The sequence below is a fragment of the Scyliorhinus torazame genome, chromosome 10, assembly GCF_047496885.1.
Source record: "Scyliorhinus torazame isolate Kashiwa2021f chromosome 10, sScyTor2.1, whole genome shotgun sequence".
Lineage (NCBI taxonomy): Eukaryota > Metazoa > Chordata > Chondrichthyes > Carcharhiniformes > Scyliorhinidae > Scyliorhinus > Scyliorhinus torazame.
In genome coordinates, this window is record NC_092716.1 from 1802537 (window position 1) to 1828801 (window position 26265).

The window sequence follows — 26265 nt, forward strand, 5'->3', positions numbered from 1 at the left end:
GGGCATCATCTCAGAGTGAGGAGTCACTCATTGAAGACCGAGGTGAGGAGTCATTTTTCTCTCAGAGGGTAGTGAATCTGAGGAATTCGCAGACAGCTGTAGAAGCTGGGTCATTAACTGTGCTCAAGGCTGAGAGAGACAGATTTTTAATCAGTAAAGGACTTGAGGTGTATGAGAAAGTGGAGTTGAGGATTATCGTCAGATCAGCCATGTTCTCATTGAATAGTGGAGGAGATTCTATGGGGAAATCTATAGAATCCCTACAATCCTCATCGAGCCTGCACCGACCCTCTGAAAGAGCACTCCACCTCGGCCCACTCCCCTGCCCAGTCCCTGTAACTCCACACATTGATCACGGCCAATCCAGCAAACCTGTACACGTTTGGACTGTAGGAGTCTGTGTGATGTTTGTGATTCCTCTGCTGTTTGTGATTTTCATTAATGACTTGGATGAGGGAGTTGAAGGGTGGGTCAGTAAATTTGCAGACGATACGAAGATTGGTGGAGTTGTGGATAGTGAGGAGGGCTGTTGTCGGCTGCAAAGAGACATAGATAGGATGCAGAGCTGGGCTGAGAAGTGGCAGATGGAGTTTAACCCTGAAAAGTGTGAGGTTGTCCATTTTGGAAGGACAAATATGAATGCGGAATACAGGGTTAACGGTAGAGTTCTTGGCAATGTGGAGGAGCAGAGAGATCTTGGGGTCTATGTTCATACATCTTTGAAAGTTGACACTCAAGTGGATAGAGCTGTGAAGAAGGCCTATGGTGTGCTAGCGTTCATTAGCAGAGGGATTGAATTTAAGAGCCGTGAGGTGATGATGCAGCTGTACAAAACTTAGGTAAGGCCACATTTGGAGTACTGTGTACAGTTCTGGTCGCCTCATTTTAGGAAGGATGTGGAAGCTTTGGAAAAGGTGCAAAGGAGATTTACCAGGATGTTGCCTGGAATGGAGAGTAGGTCTTACGAGGGAAGGTTGAGGGTGCTAGGCCTTTTCTCATTAGAACGGAGAAAGATGAGGGGCAACTTGATAGAGGTTTATAAGATGGTCAGGGGAATAGATAGAGTAAACAGTCAGAGACTTTTTCCCCGGGTGGAACAAACCATTACAAGGGGACATAAATTTAAGGTGAATGGTGGACGATATAGGGGGGATGTCAGAGGTAGGTTCTTTACCCAGAGAGTAGTGGGGGCATGGAATGCACTGCCTGTGGAAGTAGTTGAGTCGGAAACATTAGGGACCTTCAAGCAGCTATTGGATAGGTACATGGATTACGGTAAAATGATATAGTGTAGATTTATTTGTTCTTAAGGGCAGCACGGTAGCATTGTGGATAGCACAATTGCTTCACAGCTCCAGGGTCCCAAGTTCGATTCTGGCTTGGGTCACTGTCTGTGCGGAGTCTGCACATCCTCCCCGTGTCTGCGTGGGTTTCCTCCGGGTGCTCCGGTTTCCTCCCACAGTCCAAAGATATGCAAGTTAGGTGGATTGGCCATGATAAATTGCCTTTGTGTCCAAAATTGCCCTTAGTGTTGGGTGGAGGTGTTGACTTTGGGTAGGGTGCTCTTTCCAAGAGCCGGTGCAGACTCAATGGGCCGAATGGCCTCCTTCTGCACTGTAAATTCAATGATAATCTATGATTAATCTCGGACAAAGGTTCGGCACAACATCGTGGGCCGAAGGGCCTGTTCTGTGCTGTATTTTTCTATGTTCTATGTGTTTTCTATGAAACTGGAGCACCCGGAGGAAACCCTCACAGACACGGGGAGAACATGCAAACTCCACACAGACAGTCACCCGAGGCTGTTGACCTCGCTCTGTATCACAAACTAGCTGCCCAGCCAACTGAGCTAAACCGGTCACTAAAACATCTCGAACGTTCCCCAACATAGATCTTAAACTAACTGCCTTTAATTGCTAGATTCATCCTTCTCTTCTTTCTTTGGAAAAGGGTGTAATATTTGCAATATTTCCTTCCTTGGGCACACTCCTGCTAAGTAAGATTAAAAAATGACTGATCTACCCTCCTCTCAGAAACACTGGGCGAGATTCTCCACTCCCGCGCCAGTTGGGAGAATCGCCTGGGCCGCCAAAATTTCCCGGGACGCCGGTCCGACGCCCTCACGCGATTCTCCCAAGCGGCGGGAACGGCCCCGTCGAGTTCCGCGGGCCGCAGGCCGGAGAATCGCCGGAGACACCCAAAATGGCGATTCTCCGGCACCCCCGCTATTCTCAGGCCCGGATGGGCCGAGCGGCCAGGCCAAAACGGCGGGTTCTCCCCGGCGCCGTCCACACCTGGTCGCTGCAGTCGTGAGCGGTGCATGAACGCTGGAGGGGGGCGAGGGGGGATCCTGCACCGGGGGGTACATCAAATGTGGGGTGGCCCGCCGATTGTCGGGCCTCTCTGAAGGAGGACCTCCTTCCTTCCGCGGCCCCACAAGATCCGTCCACCATCTTCTTGCGGGGCGGACTTAGAGAGGACGGCAACCACGCATGCGCGGATGACGCCCGTTATGCGGCGCCGGCCACATCATCTATGCGGCGCCGCCTTTACGCGGGCGACAAGGCCTGGCGCGTGTAGATGACGCGGCCCCGATCCTGGACCATTGTCAGGGCCTGAATCGGTCAGGATCGGGGCCGTTTCACGCCGTTGTGAACCTTGACGGCGCGGCCACTTCGGCGCGGGAGTGGAGAATCCCGCCCTCCAACTCCCTCTCACCTTTCCACCCTGTCACCCACCATTCATTTGATGTTCATTGTGTGTTGCAGCTGTAACAGTAACTGTAACAGATCATCTACTTTTCATTTGAGAATTATAAATTTGGTTGATGCTCGTGTCCAGTGCCTCAGGTGACCCAGCTCTTTTCCAGCTGGAGAAACTATTTGCCATTTTGGTTCTGTGCCTGTCCATGGCTATCTTCGGTACATCTATGTAATACAATAATTGTGCACTATCTATCTGCTGATGATGTCAATATGCGGCTGTTTTGGGGGATCTGACATGGTCACATGTTATTTTTGTGTTGCAGGATTCCACCTGGACCATTGAGGAGTTTCATTCCAAACTGCAGGAAGCAACTAACTTCCCCCTGAGACCATTCGTCATTCCTTTCCTGAAGGTAGGGAGCAGCCCCGTTTTACCCTCTGCCCTGGGTAAGGTCCCAGTCTTAAGGGCTGCGATTTGTCACCCAGAACTGCGTCGATGCTGAGCAATATAGTATCAGTTTGAGTGCTCCACACTCATAAAGTTGACGTTTTAACTTTACACTGAACCCCTGCTTTCACCCCTCCCGGGGCAGCCTCTTTCTCTTCCCCTCACCCTGCAACTTTCTCCTCTCACTCCTCCCATCTGTGTTCTCCTTCCTCACTCACCCCCACCCACAGAATCACAAAGCTGTGACAGAAGCAGGGCATTTGGCCCACCAGGGGCTGGTTTAGCACAGGGCTAAATCGCTGGCTTTTAAAGCAGACCAAGGCAGGCCAGCAGCACGGTTCAATTCCTGTACCAGCCTCCCCGAACAGGCGCCGGAATGTGGCGACTAGGGGCTTTTCACAGTAACTTCATTGAAGCCTACTCGTGACAATAAGCGATTTTCATTTCATGTCTGCACCAGCTCTCCAAAAAGCATGACTTTGTGTTATTCTCCTGCCTTTTTCCTGTATCCCAGAACATTGTTTCTATTCAAATCATCATCTAATGTCCTCTGGAATGTCTCGATTGAACCAGCCTCCTCCACATTATCTGGCCGCACGTTCCAAACCCAAACTCTCTGTGTGAAGAAGTTTTTTCTCACATTTGCTTCTTTTGCAAATCACTTTAAGTCTGTGCCCTCTCGTTCTCGGTCCTTTTTCGAGGGGGAACAGTTTCTCCCCGTCTACTCTGTCCATCCCCCCATGATTTTGAGCATCCCGATCAAATCTCCTCCCAGCCTCCTTCTCTCCAAGGAGAACAGTCCCAACCTCTCCAATCTATCTTCGTAACTGAAGTTTCTCATCCCTGAACCATTCGTGTGAACCTCTTCCCCACTCTCTCCAATGTGTTCACATCCTTCCTATAGTGTGGCTCCCAGAACTGGACACAATATTCCAGCTGAGGTCTAACGAGTGTCTTGTATAAGTTCAATATAACCTCCTCGCTCCTGTACTCTGTGCCCCTATTACTAAAGCCCAGAATACTGTCTACCTTATTAACTGCTCTCTCCACCTGTCCTGCCACCTTCAATAGGTACAGATACACCTGGGTCCCTCTGCTCCTGCACCCCCTTTAACAATTTTACCCCTTATTTCACATTGTCTCTTCCAATAATAATAAAAATCTTTATTAGTGTCACAAGTAGGCTTACATTAACACTGCAATGAAGTTACTGTGAAAAGCCCCTAGTCGCCACACTCCGGCGCCTGTTAGACCAGAAGACCAAAAGACATAGGAACAGAATTAGGCCACTCGGCCCATCGAGTCTGCTCCGCCATTCAAACATGGCTGATATTTTCTCATCCCCATTCTCCTGCCTTCTCCCCATAACCCCTGATCCCCTTTTTAATCAAGAACCTATCTATCTCTGTCTTAAAGACACTCAGTGATTTGGCCTCCACAGCCTTCTGCAGCAAAGAGTTCCACAGATTCACCACCCTCCGGCTGAAGAAATTCCTCCTCATCTCTGTTTTAAAGGATCGTCCCTTTAGTCTGAGATGGTGTCCTCTGGTTCTAGTTTTTTCTACAAGTGGAAACATCCTCTCCACGTCCACTCTATCCAGGCCTCGCAGTATCCTGTAAGTTTCAATAAGACCCCCCCCCCTCATCCTTCTAAAGCCCAACAAGTACAGACCCAGCGTCCTCAACCGTTCCTTATACGACAAGCTCTTCATTCCAGGGATCATTCTTGTGAACCTCCTCTGGACCCTTTCAAAGGCCAGCACATCCTTCCTTAGATACGGGGCCCAAAACTGCTCACAATACTCCAAATGGGGTCTGACCAGAGCCTTCTACAGTCTCAACAGTCCATCCCTGGACTTGTATTCTAGCCCTCTCAGCATGAATGCTGACATTGCATTTGCCTTCCAAACTGCCAACCTTAAGAGAATCCTGAACAAGGATTCCTAAGTTCTTTTGTGCTTCCGATTCCCGAAGCCTTTCCCATTTAGAAAATAGTCTATGCCTAAATTCCTGCTTCCAAAGTGCATAACCTCACACTTTTCCACATTCTATTCCATCTGCCACCTCGTTGCCCACTCTCCTAGCCTGTCTAGGTCCTTCTGCAGCCTCTCTGATTCCTCAACACAAATTGTCCCTCTACAGATCTTTATATCATCTGCAAACTTACCAACAGTGCCTTCAGTACCTTCTTCCAGATCATTAAGGTATATTGTGAATAGCTGTAGTTCCAACATTGACCCTTGCAGAGAACACTAGTCGCTGGTTGCCACCCTGAAAAGGACCATCTTTCCCCACTCTCTGCCTTCTGCCAGTCAGTCAACCAACCCTCTATCCATGCCAGGACCTTACCCTGAACACCATGGGCTCTTAACTTGGATTTGGATTAGATTTTGTTTATTGCCACGTGTACCAAGGTACAATGAAAAGTATTTTTCTGCGAACAGTTCAACAGAACATTAAGTAATGAAAAGAAAAGAAAAGAAATACATAATAGGGCAACACAAGGTACACAATGTAACTACATAACACTGGCATCGGATGAAGCATACAGGGTGTAGTGTTAATCAGGTCAGTCCATAAGAGGGTCGTTTAGGATTCTGGTAACAGCGGGGAAGAAGCTGTTTTTGAGTCTGTTCGTGTGTGTTCTCAGACTTTTGTATATCCTGCCTGATGGAAGAAGTTGGAAGAGTGAGTTAGCCGGGTGGGAGGGGTCTTTATTATGCTGCCTGCTTTCCCCAGGCAGTGGGAGGTGTAGATGGAGTTAATGGATGGGAAGCAGGTTTGTGTGATGGACTGGGCGGTATTCACGACGCTCTGAAGTTTCTTGCGATCCTGGGCCGTGCAGTTGCCATACCAGGCTGTGATGCAGCCTGATAGGATGCTTTCTATGGTGCATCTGTAAAAGTTGGTAAGAGTCAATGTGGACATGCCGAATTTCCTTAGTTTCCTGAGGAAGTATAGGCGCTGTTGTGCTTTCTTGGTGGTAGCGTCGACGTGGGTGGACCAGGACAGAATTTTGGAGATGTGGATTTAACAGTCTCCTATGCCACACCTTGTCAAAGGCCTTCTGGAAATCTAAATAAATCACGTCCACTGGTTCTTCTTTGTCTAACTTCCTTCTTACCTCCTCAAAGAACTCTTAACAGATTTGTCAGACATGATCTCCCCTTGCCAAATCCATGCTGACTCAGTCCTATTTTATCATGCACTTCTAAGTACTTCGCAATGTCATCCTTAATAATAGATTCTAAAATCTTGCCAACAACCAAAGTCAGGCTAACCGGCCTGTTCAGCAATAATAGAGGGGGGTCCTTTAAAATATTAGCTAAAATGATTCCTGAAAATTATTGAATTTGTAGAAATAATATGAAATAATATGAATAAGTTATAATTATATGAATACTGTCCATGGCTGTCTCAAATGTTACAAGTAATGTACTATAAATTCTGACATGATCTGATATGAAGGTACATTCAACAAGATTGAAACAATATCATAGTTGAGACCAGATGTGACGTAGGGAGTTTGAACGTGGGACAGAAGTCATGGGACAGTTAATTAACTTGGGATAATTGAATAATGTCTCATTAACCAATCGCCTGTTAAGTGACTGACAATTTCCTGAACGCATCAAGGGACTCTCACCTGCGAACTAGAACCAATGAAACTAAGTAAGGGACTAAATCCAGATAAGGATTCCCTTAAGAATGTGATCCGTCTAACTGATTTAAAATTATTATTATTATTATTATAGGCGTCAGAGAATAAACATTTCAACAAAGGCCTCTGTTGAAATGACTTTTAAAATCCGAGGTCACTTTTATCTTGAAATGTTTGCTTCTACTTGTTCAAGGACACTGCGAGAGACACGGAGAAAGCATTTTCCAGTTAATTTTGTGTGAATGTACCAAAATGTGTTTTTAAGAAATAAAAAGTTGCTTGCATTCATTCAACCGGACTTACTTATCTATGAACGAGAGATATTTTCTGTCTTCTGCCTCCCTCCCTTCTTAAACAGGGGTGTTACATTAGCCATTTTCCAATCCTCTGGGACCCTTCCTGTCTCCAGTGATTCCTGAAAGATCATCACTAATGCCTCCACAATCTCCTCGGCTATCTCTTTTAGAACCCTGGGGTGTAGTCCATCCGGTCCAGGTGATTTACCCACCTTCAGACCTTTCAGTTTCCCCAGAACATTCTCCTTAGTGATGGCCACTATGCTCACCTCTGTCCCCTGACTCCCTTGCAGTTCTGATATGCCACTTGTGTCTTCCACTGTGATTATGCAAAGTAACTATTCAGTTCCTCTGCCATTACTTTGTTCCCTATTATTACTTCTCCAGCCTCATTTTTCAGTGGTCCAATATCTATTTTTGCCTCTCTCTTATCTTTTATATATTGAAAAAAACTCTTCTTATCTTCTTTTATATTACTGGCTAGCTTACACTCATATTTCATCTTCTCTCTCATTGCGTTTTTAGTTGTCCTCTGCTCGATTTTAAAGGCTTCCCAATCCTCTGGCTTCCCACTAATCCTCACCATTTTGTATGCTTTTTCTTTAGCTTTAATACTGTCCTTGACTTCCCTCGTCAGCCAGGGATGCCTTGTCCTTCCCTTAGCATGTTTCCTCCTCCTTGGGATGAATTTCTGTTGTCCCCCCTGAATAACCCCCCAAAACTCCTGCCATTGCTGTTCCACTGTCTTCCCTGCTAGGCTCCTTCTCCAATCAACTCTGGCCAGCTCCGCCCCATGTCTTTGTAGTTACCCTTATTTAATTGTAATACTGTTACATCTTTTTTGCTCTGCCTGAAGTTAGATTCCTGCCACCTTCTATACTCTCTGTTCTATTGTGGGTGGCACAGTGGTTAGTACTGCTGCCTCACTGTCCGTGTGGAGTTTGCACATTCTCCCCGTGCCTGCATGGGTCTCACCCCCACAACCAAAGGTGTGCAGGGCAGGTGGATTGGCCGCGCTAAATTGCCCCTTAATTGGAAAAAAACGATTAGGTACTCTAAATTTAAAAAATACTCTCTGGTCTATTACGTGTTCTGGAAACTTTACTAATTCCTCGGCCTCTTTAAGTCATTTCAGGTCTTCATCATTAACCTGCACTCTCACCTTCTCCTTTAACTTTGATTTTCTAAGAATAATTGAAGCCTCCTCCCCAGTAACCTAGCCGCTGTTATGGTCTGGTCTGGGATTGTAATAGACGTCTTTCGAAGTCGCAGTCAGTGTCTATGTTGAATGCAGATTAACTGTGAGTGAGAGGTTAACAGCAGGATTGGATTATTTTAGGGCAGGTTGTAATGGAAACGATGGAAAAGGGGCAATGGTGATAAGCTCGATGTTGAAAAGTCTGCTGGTGGGACTGTGGGCCAGATAAGCCGTTTCTCACTCTGCTCTTTTTTGTTATTCTCGTTATTTCAGGCCAATCTGCCACTGTTACAACGGGAACTTCGCTATTGTGCTCGCCTTGCAAATCAAACACCGACTCAGTACCTGGCCCAGCACGAACAGTTGCTTCTGAATGTCAATTGCACCTCGTCCAGTGACTCCTCGGAAATCCTGCTAAAAGTGAATGGTAATGGTAAACGAAAGACCCCTGACAGGTGGGTGTGGTATCACCTGACGGAGACCTCATCCGCCCTGAGGCTCTCTGCATTTAATCTTCATTCACCTCTCAAGGCAGGGCAGAAAGCTGGTACCTGCAGAGTATCCAGCCATGTTACCTGTGACACCATGTGCTTTTCTACCCATACCTCTGTGTTCTTATCAGCCCAAAGCCCTTTACATGGATACATAGTAGGAGCATGGCTGATCATCCAACTCAATAGCCGAAACCTGCTTTCTCCCCATAGCCTTTGATCCCATTCTCCCCAAGTGCTATATCCATATCTTGAATATATTCAAAGTTTTAGCATTGACTACTTCCTGTGGTAGTGAATTCCACAGGCTCACCGCTCTGTGTGTGAAGAAATGTCTCCTTATCTCTGTCCGAAATGGTTTACCCTGAATCCTCAGACTGTGACCCCTGGTTCTGGACACACCCACCATCGGGAACATCTTCCCTGCATCTACCCTGTCTAGTCCCGTTAGTATTTTATAAATCTCTATGAGATCCCCCTCATTCTTCTGAACTCCAGCGAGAACAATCCCAGCCTAGCCAATCCCCCCTCCCCTCAGCTTTGGCTGTGCTTTTACATAGTGGAGAGAAAAATAAAAATAAAAAAGTGGGGAGTAGCCCCCCCCCCTCCCCTCATCCCTTGTGGTTTCCCCACCTTCCCTCCGCCCCCCCCCCCACCCCCCCCGGGTTGCTGCACCTGCATGCTTACCTTCAGCGAATGGTGCACAAGGACACCCAGGTCCCGCTGCACACTCCCCTCTCCCAATTTACAACCATTCAGGTAGTAATCTGCCTTCCTGTTTTTGCTTCCAAAGTGAATAACCTCACACTTATCCAAATTATACTGTATTTGCCATTGATTTGCCCACTCGCCCAACCTGTCCAGATCTTGCTGTAGGAATCCTGCATCACAATTCACCCTCCCACCTAACTTGGTATCATCTGCAAACTTTGAGATGTTACATTTTGTTCCCTCATCCAAATCATTAATATATATTGTGAATAGCTGGGGTCCCAGCACCGATCCCTGTGGTACCCTGAAGGAATCTTTAATTTATAAGGATCTTAACCTGTCGAATCACGCCAAGTTTGGGGGAAGCTTAGTTGATGAATCAAGTCCTGGCGCAATACGACAAGTTGTAAGATTTGTAATATTTGTAGACTATGTCAAGTTGTTCGATTCCTTGTATTATTCGACTGTGTATAGTTGAAGGAATTTATATCATCTCTGCTATTCGGTTATCAGTAGCACTTTGCGAATACTGGGACTCAGCAGAAATTTGCAGTATAAACTCCTCAGGTGCCAAAAAGAATTGTTTTATTTGTAGTCGCTTGATTACAATTTGAAAGTCATTTAAAAGGCAATTCGTAGACAATTCGAAGCTTTCAGAGAATTACAGACATTATCTTTCTTTGCTTAGGCAGACAGCTCGAAAGTAACTTTTTAAAGGTCAAAGTCTGGCAATGAAACATGAAGAGAGAGAGAAAGCTAATCTTCAGCTAAACTCAAACTCAAACTCAAAGTCAAAAGTGGACTAACATCACTGACACAGACTGTTAAACTGACAACCCCCAAAAGACATAAACTAAAATGGAGACTAGAATCAAAGGCAAAAAACACTAAACTAACAGAAAGACAACACAGCACAACACACCCCCAAAGACAATACACCACAGACAACACACTAAAAACTAAACACTAAAATGGCGGGGGAAACTTTTCAGTTATACACTTTCATATCTGTCTTAAGTCATCTAATCACACCCCAATATAATCCTAATTGGTTTGGGTTAGACTCAAACACATTTGATTTGATGGCAAGCCGTCCATCTTCAATGTGCAACATCAGCTTTTCTGACCTAGCTGTTATCTGCATTGTGAACAATGGGGCCTTCATGTTGCCGGGTAGTCAGTCCCTGTCCTTGACAATTAGCACAAGCAGTGTCAAATTATCTTGAAAATATGCATTTGCCAGAACAACGGACTTCAGTAAAAGTGAATTATGCTGTATAAATGGGTATTAAAAACTGGGGCTCAACATTTATGCTTAAACAGCTATCTTTTACCTATACTAGTTGTATTTGAAATACTTGGCTTCTACAGTCGGCCCTTTGATAAATCGAAAAATTGAGATATATCAGAAAAGATTAAAATACATCATTAATGCGATAGGATAGGTAAAAGCGCAAAGAATCATTGCAGTTTTAAACAATAAAATGGAATTAACATTGCAACAGGCATTTCAAAATAATTATTATAATTAATAAATTAATCAAATTTGATCACATTGGTAATTAATAATAACTTCTTGTAAAATGATTATGCAATAAAAGTTGAACATATGATCTAGTAATAAATGGTAAAATGATTATCAAAATTGATGTCAAGTCTTTGACATCTTCTGGATAATACACAAAAGCTTGTTGAAAGGGTCAATTTTCCCGCAGAGACAAAAAGAGGCGCACAGCCTGGAATGATGCCATCCACATCTTCAAACTTTTTTTTTGTCACTCAAATGGACTGGGAGCAAAAGCTGGATTGCTGCCAAATTCCCGCCACCAAATTTCCTTGAACGATCTGTTCTTTTGGCTTTTAATCAAAGATTGTTGGTTTTCTTTTTAAAAAACCAGCTTCCACATTGTTTGAAGTTCCAATTTCCAGGCTAATTCCAAACATCTATTTTAAAATATCAAATACAATAACTTATTAAATATATAACTGAACCAATCTTGTGCTGTATCTTGATTTTCTGTAGATGAATTTGTCGACTCTGTTAAAGGAAACACAGCTAACAAGATATGTTAATTTCTTTAAATTAATAAAGCAACGTTCAGAATAATGACAGTTTTCCCAAGTTGACAGTTCCTGGCAACTTTTTAGCGATACATTGAGGGTTCTTTAGCTACTTTGATGGCAGCCGTTCTCTTCTGAGTAAGTTCCCTTTCTCGTTTGGAAATTTTCTGTCCCAAGTAAACATCTTTCTGGGCAATTTGTGCTTTGTGAAAGCTAGCTTTGTGACTGTTAATACTGAGATGGTTCAAGACCACCCGTAAGTCTTTGTCATGATCACCTTTATTGATAGAGGTTATCAGAACATCATCTTCATATTGGATAATGGTGGAAGGCCGAACAGGCAGTTGCCTGAGATGATTCTGTAAAGCCATGTGGTAAACAGTTGGGCTATTATGATACTGTTGTTGATTAACTGTAAAAGCAAACCATGGTTGTAGTTGCTTAGCCAGTAGGGCTGACCAGAAGCCATACTGGGTGTGTCTTGTTGGTACGTGTTACATGGTTGACCACGAGGTGGAGATGTATTGTAGTGAACATTGTCTACTTCATTATCATCTCTTGAATCCATCCGTTGTTTTTGATAGTATTTTGCCATCCAGTGTCCTACTCTACCACAGGAAAGACATTGTGGTATTTTCTTACGTGATTTTAATGGAGCAAGGGTACATGTTTGCTCTGGCGCTGGTGGTGAAATTGTAGTTACTGCTGATATTCCTGCAGGTGCTGCAACAGCCGCGGCTGGAGCAGCAGGTAACATGGGCTGGATTTGAGCAATAGGCTGCATTTGAGCAGCTGCAGTGTTAAAAGTTGCCTGATTGTGCAAACCACGATCTATCTGAATGCATCGGTCAACCATGTCTCAGTATGTGCCAGCTGTGGCCCAAGCTGGTAAAACCAAATTCAAGGCAGCAGAAACTCCAGGTTTAACACCGGCTATAAAAGCCGTTTTTAATGGACTTAAAGTGCTTGCATCCCATGTGTCATTTTCCTGGTCGAGTGTCATCCCTGAATATTCCATCCAAGTATGTAAAAATCTTTCCTCAAAATCCTGAATATCTTCATAATTTTTTTGAAAGCAAGCTGTGATCTTAGACCAATTGGTCCTCGGGGGGCGAAATTGTAACAGCCAATTCTTGATTGTTAGCCAACCAGCTTCTAAATTTTGCAAATCGTCTCCAAGGGCAACTTCTACTTCATTTTTAAGGGTTGAACTTATACGAGTACCTAGCATGATAGTCAGAATTTGTACTCCATCAAATGGATGGAGACTGTAAATGGCTTGTAATCTGTGAATTCCATCCCATGTGGTCTTACCACCCTTTTTAGGGTGTGGAAGACCCTTGGACCATTCGTCAATTTTAGAAGGATCAATTTGTTCATGAACCCATTGGTGGTCAAATATGTTTCTAGTGATAGTTTCACCATCTTCTTCTATTTTTTTGCTTCCAACTCTAACCCGTTTGCGTTTTAAAGGGGCTAGTCGAATTGCTTTAGTATTTTGTATTGTAGGAACACTATCTTCGTCTGATTCATCCGACAGAGAAAATGATTTATGTTTAACAATTGATCTTGGCTGTGCAATTGCCGATTGTGCCACTAGGTGGGTGGCTTGGACTGCTTTCTGAGTTTGTTCAATCTTTTGTACAGAAAGCATGTTTGTCAAAGAATTGCAATGTTCAGTCACGCTGGTTATATTTCTTTCTAAAACACATCTTTCTTTCACTAACTTGCAATTTTCAAGTTCAATTCGTTCAGTTTTTAATTGCAATTGTCGGTATTTTGACTCCACTTCAAAGACTTGATTTTGGAATTCTGTTATTTGAAAAGATAACTGCTGGAGTTCAGAGGTTTTGTTTTGCAAATCTGTTTTAATTTCATCATGATGCTCAAGTTTGGATTTTGCAACTCGTAAATCTGTTTTAATTTCATCATAATGCTCAAGTTTGGATTTTGCAACTTGCAAACCTGTTTTAATTTCATCAGAATGCTCAAGTTTGGATTTTGCATCTTGCAATTCTGTTTCAAGTTTGGATTTTGCATCTTGCAATTCTGTTTTAATTTCATCATAATGCTCAAGTTTGGATTTTGCAACTTGCAATTCTGTTTCAAGTTTGGATTTTGCATTTTGCAAATCTGTTTTAATCTCATCATAATGCTCAAGTTTGGATTTTGCAACTTGCAAATCTGTTTCAAGTTTGGATTTTGCATCTTACAAATCTGTTTTAATCTCATCATAATGCTCAAGTTTGGATTTTGCATCTTGCAAATCTGTTTCAAGTTTGGATTTTGCATCTTGCAATTCTTCAACAACTGCAATTAGTTGCCTTTTAGTAGACCTATACTCATCATCGCTTCATTCAGTATTTAATTGTAACTGTTGGTATTTTGACTCCACTTTAAAAACTTGATTTTGAAATTCTGCGATTTGAACATTTAACTGCTGGAGTTCAGAGGTTTTATTTTGCAAATCTGTTCTAATTTCATCATAATGCTCAAGTTTGGATTTTGCATCTTGCAAATCTTCAAGAACTGCACTTAGTTGGTCTTTAGTGGACTGAAGCTGATGATCACTTTTATTTTTAACAATGATCTCTTGCTGACTGTGTATCTGCCCCGTAATTACCAGGGACCGTTTTACACGTTCTGCACCGTGTAATCGTGTGCATTTTCCCCATGCTCTCTTGATATTATTGAAGGACCACTGTCCTCTGGGGATATCATACTTTGATTCAATTTTTTTTTAGGTTTCACATAGGTTAAAATGTCTACGAGTGAAAGATCTACAATCCCCCAACATATCTTCAACAGAAACATCTGGTATTCCAGCACCCCCCTTGGATGTAGTGGGGAGTAATTTTCTGTCTGCTAAAGGCTCTGAATCTACACTTTGATTAGGATCAGCCATAACTTTTCTTGATCGCTGACTGACGTTTTATTTTAGTTACTGCAGTGACTCATCTTCCAGTCACGTCTGATAGTCTGACCGACCGACTGGCACTTGATTTATTTAACACAGTCTATAAAAAATGTTCTTTTCAAGGGTCGAAGTACTGATTGATGCGGCTTTAAGACTTTTAATGGGTGAAAAAGATATTTCTTACCCTAGTCTAGCCGTGGGTTCCGGCTGTCTTCTGGGCCTCCTCCGATTATCTCCGAAGCTTCCCGAAGGTTCCTGACCTCCTCCGATTATCTTCGAAGCTTTCCGTCGTCACCTGGGCCTCCGAAGGTCGTCCTCAGTACTCCCCCCTCCTGCCTGACTACGCCAAAATGAAGGAATCTTTAATTTATAAGGATCTTAACCTGTCGAATCACGCCAAGTTTGGGGGAAGCTTAGTTGATGAATCAAGTCCTGGCGCAATACGACAAGTTGTAAGATTTGTAATATTTGTAGACTATGTCAAGTTGTTCGATTCCTTGTATTATTCGACTGTGTATAGTTGAAGGAATTTATATCATCTCTGCTATTCGGTTATCAGTAGCACTTTGCGAATACTGGGACTCAGCAGAAATTTGCAGTATAAACTCCTCAGGTGCCAAAAAGAATTGTTTTATTTGTAGTCGCTTGATTACAATTTGAAAGTCATTTAAAAGGCAATTCGTAGACAATTCGAAGCTTTCAGAGAATTACAGACATTATCTTTCTTTGCTTAGGCAGACAGCTCGAAAGTAACTTTTTAAAGGTCAATGTCTGGCAATGAAACATGAAGAGAGAGAGAAAGCTAATCTTCAGCTAAACTCAAACTCAAAGTCAAAAGTGGACTAACATCACTGACACAGACTGTTAAACTGACAACCCCCAAAAGACATAAACTAAAATGGAGACTAGAATCAAAGGCAAAAAACACTAAACTAACAGAAAGACAACACAGCACAACACACCCCCAAAGACAATACACCACAGACAACACACTAAAAACTAAACACTAAAATGGCGGGGGAAACTTTTTAGTTATACACTTTCATATCTGTCTTAAGTCATCTAATCACACCCCAATATAATCCTAATTGGTTTGGGTTAGACTCAAACACATTTGATTTGATGGCAAGCCGTCCATCTTCAATGTGCAACATCAGCTTTTCTGACCTAGCTGTTATCTGCATTGTGAACAATGGGGCCTTCATGTTGCTGTGTATTCAGTCCCTGTCCTTGACAATTAGCACAAGCAGTGTCAAATTATCTTGAAAATATGCATTTGCCAGAACAACGGACTTCAGTAAAAGTGAATTATGCTGTATAAATGGGTATTAAAAACTGGGGCTCAACATTTATGCTTAAACAGCTATCTTTTACCTATACTAGTTGTATTTGAAATACTTGGCTTCTACATACCCCACTAGTTACTGCCTGCCAAGTTGAAAAGGACCCATTAATCCCTACTCTTTCTTTCCTCTCTGTGAACCAATTTTCTATCCACCTCAATATATTTCCCCCAATCTCATGCGTTTTAATTTTGCACAATAATCTCTTATGCGCGACTTTGTCAAACGGCTTCTGAAAGTCCAAATATACCACATCGACTGGCTCCCCCTTGTCAACTGTACTGGTTACATCTTCAAAGAATTCCAACAGATTTGTCAAGCATGATTTTCCCTTCATAAATCCATGCTGACTCTGACTGATCCTGCCACTGCTTTCTAAATGTTCCGCTATAAAGTCCTTGATAATGGATTCAAGCATTTTCCCCACTACCGATGTTAGGCTAAAGGATCAAGGTATGTGGGGGGAAGGTGGGATCAGGGTATTGAACTTGATGATCAGCCATGATCATAATGAATGGCGGAGCGGGCTCGAATGGCCTCCTCCTGCTTCTATTTTCTATGTATGTTTCTATCTATGTATGTTGTTTCCCCTTGTGGGAGACTCTAAGACCATAAGGCACAATCTCAGAATAAGGGGGTCGTCAACTTCAGACAAGGTGAGGAGGAATTTCTTCTCTCAGAGGGGTGTGAATCTGTGGATTTCTTTATCGCAGAGAGCTGTAGAGGCTGGGTCGTTAAGTATGTTCAAGGCTGAGAGAGACAGATTTTTAATCAGTAAGGGAATCAAGGGTTATGAGAAAGTAGAGTTGAGGATTATCAGATCAGTCATGTTCTCACTGAACATCGGAGGAGATAATATGGACCAATCCATTGAACACCAACAGTGCTGAAGGTGGCCATTCGGCCCATCGATTCTGCACTGACCCTCCGATATAGGGTCTATCTAGGCCCACTCCCCTGCCCAATCCATGTAACCCCGCGCATTGATCATGTCCAATCCACCTAACCTGCACATCTTTGGATTGTGGGAGGAAACCGGAGCACCCGGAGGAAACCCACGCACACACGGGGAGAATGTGCAGACTCCACATAGACAGTGACCCAGCGGGGAATCGGACCCAGGTCCCTGGCACTGTGAAGAAACTGTGCTAACCAGTGTGCCACCCATTGGCCAACCTCTGCTTCTACGTTTTATGGTCATTCTGTCAATCGACAGGGTATCTCTAGAAAGTGCCTCAATTTTCCCATCAATTTTGTCATAATAATGTGAGCCTTCAACTTCTGTGTTGTGACTCCAATCACCCTCATTTCCCACATTCCTACAACAGCTGGAGGAATCATCTCCTCTCCCAGAGTGGGGAATTTCTTGCTTTTAACTTGCCACTTGGTTGTTGACGTTGTCTCTGCTTCTTTTGCAGGCCCAAAGAGAATGGGTTAGCTCGTGACCCGCAACACGCAGAACAACTCAGTAAAAGGCCATTTACACTCAGCCCCGGACAGTGTTTCAGTCCCAGCAATGGGAGCAATCACCAACCCAATGGACTGCCGCACCAGGAAACACGCCCACAACACTACCGGCTGCAGGACATGGCTCTGGCCCACCACTACAGGGGCACTTACAGGCATCAAGAACACAGACACCTCCAAGATCAGCATCGGCCTGCAGGTCAGCTCATTAATTTACTCCCCGCATGTCGGTCAATAGATGCTCAAAGTGTCAGTCTGACACCAGCCTGTCTGTCATGCCATTGCAGGATAACAGGCAACCCTTGTCTCCCTACTCATATATTATAAAGTTAGCAGCATGATCACAAGAACATGTTCAGGATTATTGATGAACTGCAGGATAATAACCCCCTCCATAGAGCTTGGAAAGGCCAAAGCCATGGCAAGATCGTCAAGTAGCATTCTGTATCCCTCCACAGTTCCATCGAATAATGTGCCTTCACCTCAGCTACGCCGGCGTCCATGCAACAAGAAACCTAAGCTCTGGTGGGAGGTGACATCTCAACGTGCCCAGCCATGTCCAACATCTCTTGACGAGGATCAAGGACAAGACACAGTAAGACCGGTGGTCGGGGTGCCTTACCAAACCAGGTCTCAAAGACAGGATACAATGTGCTCCGTTGAACTCGAAACGACTGACCTTCAAATTGAGATTGCGAAAGCATGGCAGCCACTTCTCAAATTCGACTGGGAATTCATCTCCCGCTCTCGTCAAGAGACCAGGCACACGACACTCGCTGTCTGCCCCAACTCCCGAATCAGTCAGCAGAAACGACATATCATGCAGCAGGGAAATTGCCCTCTCGAGTAACAGGATTCTCTTCTCTGCTCCGACTATTCTCTCAAGGATATTTCACAGTTCATCAAAGTGCGCACCAACAAGCTGTGCACGGAGCTGAGATAATCGTCCACAACGTCATTCACAATGGCAGCCGCCATCCTGATGGCGAGAGTACGGCCGGGACGCAGGGCCCAATCACCAGCAAACCCAGCACAGCCACCTCCAGCTGCCTCAATCAAAGGAGGATTTCTGGACTTCACTCAGCTCCTCATCGCCAGGGGGTGGATAGAATGGCAAGTTCCTCTGACAGTGACAGGATCAGAGGATCCTGTCACCAGCCAATCCAGGACCACCTCCCCTGCCTTGCAAAACACCAGGGGGGTCGTGGGCAGCGTGGAGATCCCCTCCTCATGTCTTAATGTCTCCAGCGAAGTCAGCCCATCTGCTGCTTTATAGCTCCATTTCTTCAAATTCTGACCTTTTTAACCTACCATTTCTTGAGATCTTTTGGCAATCTCAAAAGCCTGACATTTTAATTATCTTACCTTTACAACAATAGTCTTCCCAGAAGTAAGCATCACCTCTAAAATATTAACATGAATCATGGACTGGATATTCACAACACATTGACATCTTATTTGACATTGAGTTGAGCTTCAATCCCCTTCACGTTACAATTTGGCTGCACATTCAAACAGCTGTGCCACTCGCCAATTCTTGAAAGTTCTTTCATGGATTGTGGGCATCGCTGACTAGATCAGCATTTATTGCCCATCCCTAATTGCCATTGAGAAGGTGGTGGTGAGCTGCCTTCTTGAACCGCTGAAGTCCATGTGGTGTAAGTACACCCACAGTGCTGTTAGGGAGAGAGTTCCAGGATTTCGCCCCACCGACAGTGAAGGAACGGCCGATATATTTCCCAGTCAGGGTGGTGAGTGTCTGGAGGGGAACCTCCAGGTGGTGGGGTTCGTGTGTCTGCTGCCCTTCTCCTTCTAGATGGCAGAGATTGTGAGTTTGGAAGGTGCTGTCGAAGGAAGTGTAGCGAGTTGCTGTAGTGCTTCTTGCAGCTGGTACACACTGCTGCATTGGTGGAGGAAGTGGATGTTGAAGGAAGTGGATAGGGTGCCAACTAGGTGGCTGCTTTGTCCTGGATGTTGTTGAGTTTCTTGAGTGCTGTTGGAGTGTTGTTGGAGTTGCACTCACCCAGGCAAGTGGGGAGTATTCCATCACACTCCTGACTTGTGTCTTCTAAAAGGTGGACAGGCTTTTGGGAGTCAGGAGGTGAGTTACTCGCTGCAGAATTCCCAGCCCTGACCTGCTCTCATAGTCGCAGTATTTATATGGCTAGTCCAGTTTCTAGTCAATGGTAACCCCCAGGATATTGATAGTGGGGAATTCAATGATAGCAATGCCACTGAATGTCAAGAAGAGATGGTGGGAATCTCTCTTGTTGGACATGGTCATTGCCTGGCCTGAATGTTACCTGCCATTTATGAACCCAAGCCTGGATATTGTCCGGCTCTTGCTGCATTTGGACATGGACTGTTTTAGTATCTGAGGAGTCACAAATCGTGCTGAACATCATGTAATCATCAGCAAACATCCCCATTCCTGACCTTATGGTGCAGGGAAGGTCATTGATAAAGCAGCTGAGAATGGTTGGGCATTGGGCACTACACTGAGGAACACTTTGTGATGAATGATACTGTATTATAGGTATTTAGTGCATTACTGGTTAAAATCCTTAGTTAGTGGTGTTTGTAACAAGAAACCTGGTTCAAAAGGTTTTGTGAACCAGGGGTGCAATTAAGGCATTGTAAAAAGCTTGGGCTAATGCAGTTTTGTTTGGATTAAGGGGGGTTCCCTGTGGAGTTAATTAGATTAAAGCTTTATACGTTAATGTAATTAAATGAAAGCAAATTACTGCAGATGCTAGAATCTGAAACCAAAAGAGAAAATGCTGGAAAATCTCAGCAGGTCTAGCAGCATCTGTAGGGAGAGAAAAGAGCTAACGTTTCGAGTCCAGATGACGCTTTGTAATTACTGGGAGGAGTTACGGTAACAGGCATTCTGCAGAAAAGCAATTTGGTTAAGATTTAAATGGAGCTGTGAGCAGAAGCCAAGCATTTTCCTCTCACTGCAGTTCAGTACAAGATGTCTGTGGACAGATTAGGAGTTTCTTTCCAAGCAGTTCAGACATGTCTGATTAGAAGGTGAGCTGAAACACGTTGAGAAACATCTTGTGAAGAAATGCAGCCAGGGTTTCTGCATGGTTCTGACAGGATTCAGCTCTTTTCTTCAAAACAGTCTCCGAGAACATCCCTGTAAAGCAGGTATTCCTGGATTCTAACTGTATTTAACAGTGGATGGAGAGCTGAGATTTGTTTTTGTTGTTTGAGTTGGAATAAAGATTGCAGTTAAGGATTACAGTGTCACTGTATTGATTAGCATTGGTTAAGGGGTAATCATAATCTATTTTCTGGTGTAATATTAAATATAGTCTAATACTGTGTTAGTAATACTGGGGTTGGTTTAGCACAGTGGGCTAAACAGCTGGCTTGTAATGCAGAAGAAGGCCAGCAGCGCGGGTTCAATTCCCGTACCAGCCTCCCCGAACAGGTGTCGGAATGTGGCGACTAGGGGCTTTTCACAGTAACTTCATTGAAGCCTACTTGTGACAATAAGTGTTTATTATTATTATTATTAATACAGTTGGTTTTAATTTACCAGATTCCTATTTTGGGTGAAATCACACCCGGAGTGAGGTATCCTTTCCTCACAGTCTTACAAAATTAAAGTAAAACATTGGGGTTTCTGTCCTGTATCCCCGTCACTGTTGGGGTCTGGACAGGGGTCGTAATAACTTGCGGTGATGTACTGGATCTGAGATAATTGACCTCCAACAACCACAACCATCTTCCTTTGTGCCGGGTATGACCCCAACCAGCGGAGAGTTTTCCCCCTGATTCCCATTGGCTCCAGTTTAGCTCGGGCGCCTTGATGCCACACTCGGTCAAATGCTGCCTTGATGTCGAGGGCAGTCACTCTCACCTCACCTCTGGCATTCAGCTCTTTAGTCCATGTTTGAACCAAGGCTGTAATGAGGTCAGGAGCTGAGTGACTCTGGCGGTACCCAAACTGAGCGTCCGTGAGCAGGTTATTGCCGAGTAAGTGCCATTTGATAGCACTGTTGATTACACCTTCCGTCACATTACTGACGATTTGAGAGTAGACTGATCGGGCGGTAATTGGCTGGGTTGGATTTGGCCCATTTCTTGTGTACAGGACGTACCCGGGCAATTTTCCACATTGCCGGGTAGATGCCAGTGTTGTAGCTGTACTGGAACAGCTTGGCTAGGGGTGCGGCAAGTTCTGGAGCACAGCTCATCAGTACTATTGCCGGGATCTTGTCAGGGCCCAGAGCCTTTGCAGTATCCAGTGTCTTCAGCCGCTTCTTGATATCACGCGGAGTGAATCGTATTGGCTGAAGACTGACATCTGTGATGCTTCAGTTTTGTAAAGTGCTCACACTGGGGTCCCACGCTGAGTGTGGGTTCCGACCGGAGGGCTGGAGTTACCCAGGCTGCGGTGTCCAGTGTTTAGTTACCAGATTTGAACTTGATCTGCATTTTACAGGATGGGCTATAATTTCCGACCTGTACTGATGTTTGTTTTGTTTTCAGCTCCAGGAACACATAGATCCCGACAGGAAGAAGTAATTGATCATCGCTTGACAGACAGGGAGTGGACAGAGGAGTGGAAGCACCTGAACAATGTAGGTGTGGGGAATTTGCTGTGCAGGTTTAAGATGATGATGTAGGCTTGTGGTGGGATTGCTCTAAAATGAGCTGAAACGGCTGAATATTCAATATTTTTAACTGCATTTATTTTCCATCTCATCTATTGCAATCCATGAGGAGTCCCGAAATGGTCAGTCAAAAGTAGTTTATTTCCTACTCGGAGTTAGGAAATACAACAACTAAACAACACTCCGAGTCCCAGCCCGAACCACCCCGGCTCCCTCTTGAGCCATTTTTATCTCGGGGCAATAGCGAGCCCATTGTTGGGCCCCGCCCTTCAGCGATCCCCTGTGGGTCGTGTGGGGATGGTAACACACAACCTCCCCCCACCCAGGTCCTCCAGACCCTCTGTCATGAGGAGTGGAGGGTGCAGCCTTCTCCACTTTGCCTGCTGTTGTGCCTCTGGCTGTTGTGAGGCTGAGTCGGGGGTACATAACGTGTTGGAGAACACGGTTTTCATGTCGATCGTCTGGGGACACCATTCTTTCTGAATCTACCCTGTCTAATCCTGTTAGAATTAAGTAAGTTTCTATGAGAACCCATTTCACTCTTCTAAACTCAAATCAATATAATCCTAACCGACTTAGTGTCTCCTCATATGACAGTCCCGCCATCCCAGGAATCAGCCTGGGAAACCTTGTCTGCACTCCCTCCATAGCAAGAACATCCTTCCTCAGATAAGCGGCATGATTCTCCGGCCTCGTTACGCTCTCGCTCAAGTGAAGTTAGGTCAATGAATAGCGGGAGAGGCCAAAAATGAGAATCGCGTCGGGCGCCAGTTACGTTGCAACTGGCCTGCTGCCATAGGCGAACTCGGGGTCCCACCGAAGCGTGACAAGAAACCAATTATCGCCACTGAAGCCCTATTTCCATATAATTAACGGGAGCCATCCCATATCCAACGGCCTCCCGTGATTCATCGGCGTCACCAGCCAGTGGTCACGTTGGTGCCGATTAGTACACCTTGCGTCAGCCTGGCGGAGGGGCTTGTGTGGGAGCCAAGGAGGTGAGTGGCCACATTTTCTCACAGGCAAAGAGCCCGGGTGAGCTGGGCTTGCTGCCCAGTGCTCGGTGGGATGTGGGGACCTTTGGCTGGGGGGGGGGGGCGACCGCACGTGGCACCATCAAGGTCGGCCTAGTACTGGACCACATCCCCCAGCGAGTTGGACATTCTGCCGAAGCCCGAGGCCATGCCCGTCACTGACTAAACCACGCCTTGGACACCTTCACTCATGCTGCCGACGTCATGCAGCAGGCTCTCCACTGCGGTCACCACCCTCGCAGTGTTGCCAGGGTTACAGTGTTGCCAGGGTTACATTCATTACCATCCAATCTGTAGAAACTATTCCAGAGTCGAAAAGATTTTGTAAAATGACCACCAATGAACCTACTATTTCCAGGACCACTTCCTTAAGTATTCTGGGATTCTTAACTGTCCTCTGAAATGGGAATCAAGGGGTAATTAATGATGTACGACAAATGGTAGTCTTGCCAGTGATCCCCACATCCCATCCCAAAAGAAAAAACAAAATTGCCTGATTAGTCCGATTGGTGTTTGTGGTCAAAGTTGACTGGGGACCGGTGTGCACTTCTGATAATTGCTTCATGTTTCCTGACATTCTGAGGGTACAAAAGTGCTGAATATTCTGTTCCACTTGAATCTTGCTGCAGTTCAGCCTCTCTTTCACTTCACTGGGCTGATTTCTGTCTTTTACTCTCAGCTCCTGAACTGTATCATGGATATGGTGGAGAAGACCCGCCAATCGCTGACCGTGCTGCGCCGATGCCAGGAAGCTGACCGGGAGCAACTTCACCATTGGGTCCTTCGCGATAGTGACACTGATAATATGAGGAAAGGTGTCAATTCAATGCAGAGTCAGAAATCTGCCAGCCCAGACCATCCCCAACTAGGTACAGAATTTCCATTCTTCATTACATAGAACATAGAACATAGAGTGCAGAAGGAGGCCATTCGGCCCATCGAGTCTGCACCGACCCACTTAAGCCCTCACTTCCAGCCTATCCCCGTAACCCAGTAACCCCATATAACCTTTTTTTTGGTCATTAAGGGCAATTTATCATGACCAATCCACCTAACCTGCATGTCTTTGGACTGTGGGAGGAAACCGGAGCACCCGGAGGAAACCCACGCACACACGGGGAGAACGTGCAGACTCCGCACAGACAGTCACCCAAGCCGGGAATCGAACCTGGGATCCTGGCGCTGTGAAGACATAGTGCTAACCACTGTGCTACCGTGCTGCCCCAGATTGTGCCAATCTGTCCTGCGCTATGTGGCAGGAATCTGTCCCTGGTAAGGGCAGCACGGTAGCACAAGTGGTTAGCACTGTGGCTTCACAGCGCCAGGGTCCCAGGTTCGATTCCCAGCTGGATCACTGTCTGTGCAGAGTCTGCACGTTCTCTCCGTGTGTGCGTGGGTTTCCTCCGGGTGCTCTGGCTGCCTCCCACAGTCCGAAGATGTGCAGGTTAGGTGGAATAGCTATGCTAAATTGCCCTTAGTGTCAGTTAGGAGGGGTTATTGGGTTAAGGGGAAGTGAGGGCTGAAGTGGGTCGGTGTGCACTCGATGGGCCGAATGGCATCCTTCTGCACTGCATGTTCTCTGTCCAATAATGTCCTGGAAGAGATATTGGTTGTGACCAAGGGGTGAATTTCTGTCACAATGGCATCGCAACAGGAATTTCCCCTTTGCTCCTTATTTTATGAAGTAATATCAGGAACCTTCTAATGATACAGAATATCTAACGGAGTTCCAGCTCCAATATTTATTTCTTCATTTTGTGTTCTACAAGGAAGAAGGAAATGTGTATTTAAACACTCTCTCAATCATTATCACTCCATTCAGGGTATTATTCCATCACAATCTTCACTCTTCCCCTCCCTCCGTTCACCAACTATTCCTCCATGCAGCAGTCAGCAAAGATACATAAACCCCAATGAGGAGCAGTCCCTGTGGATCCTGTATCTCAGTGAGGTGCATTCCCTGTGGATCCTGTATCTCAGTGAGGAGCATTCCCTGTGGATCCTGTATCTCAGTGAGGAGCATTCCCTGTGGATCCTGTATCTCAGTGAGAAACAGTCCCTGTGGATCCTGTATCTCAGTCAGAAACAGTCCCTGTGGATCCTGTATCTCAGTCAGAAACAGTCCCTGTGGATCCTGTATCTCAGTGAGAAACAGTCCCTGTGGATCCTGTATCTCAGTCAGAAACAGTCCCTGTGGATCCTGAATCTCAGTCAGAAACACTCCCTGTGGATCCTGTATCTCAGTCAGAAACAGTCCCTGTGGATCCTGTATCTCAGTCAGAAACAGTCCGTGTGGATCCTGTATCTCAGTGAGAAACAGTCCCTGTGGATCCTGTATCTCAGTCAGAAACAGTCCCTGTGGATCCTGTATCTCAGTCAGAAACAGTCCCTGTGGATCCTGTATCTCAGTGAGGAGCATTCCCTGTGGATCCTGTATCTCAGTGAGGAGCATTCCCTGTGGATCCTGTATCTCAGTGAGGAGCAGTCCCTGTGGATCCTGTATCTCAGTCAGAAACAGTCCCTGTGGATCCTGTATCTCAGTCAGAAACAGTCCCTGTGGATCCTGTATCTCAGTGAGAAACAGTCCCTGTGGATCCTGTATCTCAGTGAGAAACAGTCCCTGTGGATCCTGTATCTCAGTGAGGAGCATTCCCTGTGGATCCTGTATCTCAGTGAGGAGCATTCCCTGTGGATCCTGTATCTCAGTGAGAAACAGTCCCTGTGGATCCTGTATCTCAGTCAGAAACAGTCCCTGTGGATCCTGTATCTCAGTCAGAAACAGTCCCTGTGGATCCTGTATCTCAGTGAGAAACAGTCCCTGTGGATCCTGTATCTCAGTCAGAAACAGTCCCTGTGGATCCTGAATCTCAGTCGGAAACACTCCCTGTGGATCCTGTATCTCAGTCAGAAACAGTCCCTGTGGATCCTGTATCTCAGTCAGAAACAGTCCGTGTGGATCCTGTATCTCAGTGAGAAACAGTCCCTGTGGATCCTGTATCTCAGTCAGAAACAGTCCCTGTGGATCCTGTATCTCAGTCAGAAACAGTCCCTGTGGATCCTGTATCTCAGTGAGGAGCATTCCCTGTGGATCCTGTATCTCAGTGAGGAGCATTCCCTGTGGATCCTGTATCTCAGTGAGGAGCAGTCCCTGTGGATCCTGTATCTCAGTCAGAAACAGTCCCTGTGGATCCTGTATCTCAGTCAGAAACAGTCCCTGTGGATCCTGTATCTCAGTGAGAAACAGTCCCTGTGGATCCTGTATCTCAGTCAGAAACAGTCCCTGTGGATCCTGTATCTCAGTCAGA

The 26265-nt window shown here is 45.3% G+C and overlaps 1 protein-coding gene and 1 long non-coding RNA gene across 3 annotated transcripts in view; one reads left to right on the forward strand and one right to left on the reverse strand.

The window, feature by feature from the left end:
* LOC140430300 (protein CBFA2T1-like) overlaps positions 1 to 26265 on the forward strand; it is a 145340-nt gene that overhangs the window by 101535 nt on the left and 17540 nt on the right. For both annotated transcript variants that reach the window (XM_072517728.1, XM_072517729.1), the window contains exons 4-8: positions 3029 to 3118; positions 8582 to 8763; positions 17250 to 17497; positions 21802 to 21893; positions 23640 to 23829. In XM_072517728.1, coding sequence (XP_072373829.1) covers positions 3029 to 3118; positions 8582 to 8763; positions 17250 to 17497; positions 21802 to 21893; positions 23640 to 23829 — 802 coding nt within the window. The remainder of the gene's footprint in view (positions 1 to 3028; positions 3119 to 8581; positions 8764 to 17249; positions 17498 to 21801; positions 21894 to 23639; positions 23830 to 26265) is intronic.
* The window catches only part of LOC140430302 (uncharacterized), a 33836-nt gene continuing 17649 nt past the window's right edge, over positions 10079 to 26265 (reverse strand). The window contains exon 2 of the long non-coding RNA XR_011949372.1: positions 10079 to 11548. This is a non-coding gene — a long non-coding RNA (uncharacterized lncRNA). The remainder of the gene's footprint in view (positions 11549 to 26265) is intronic.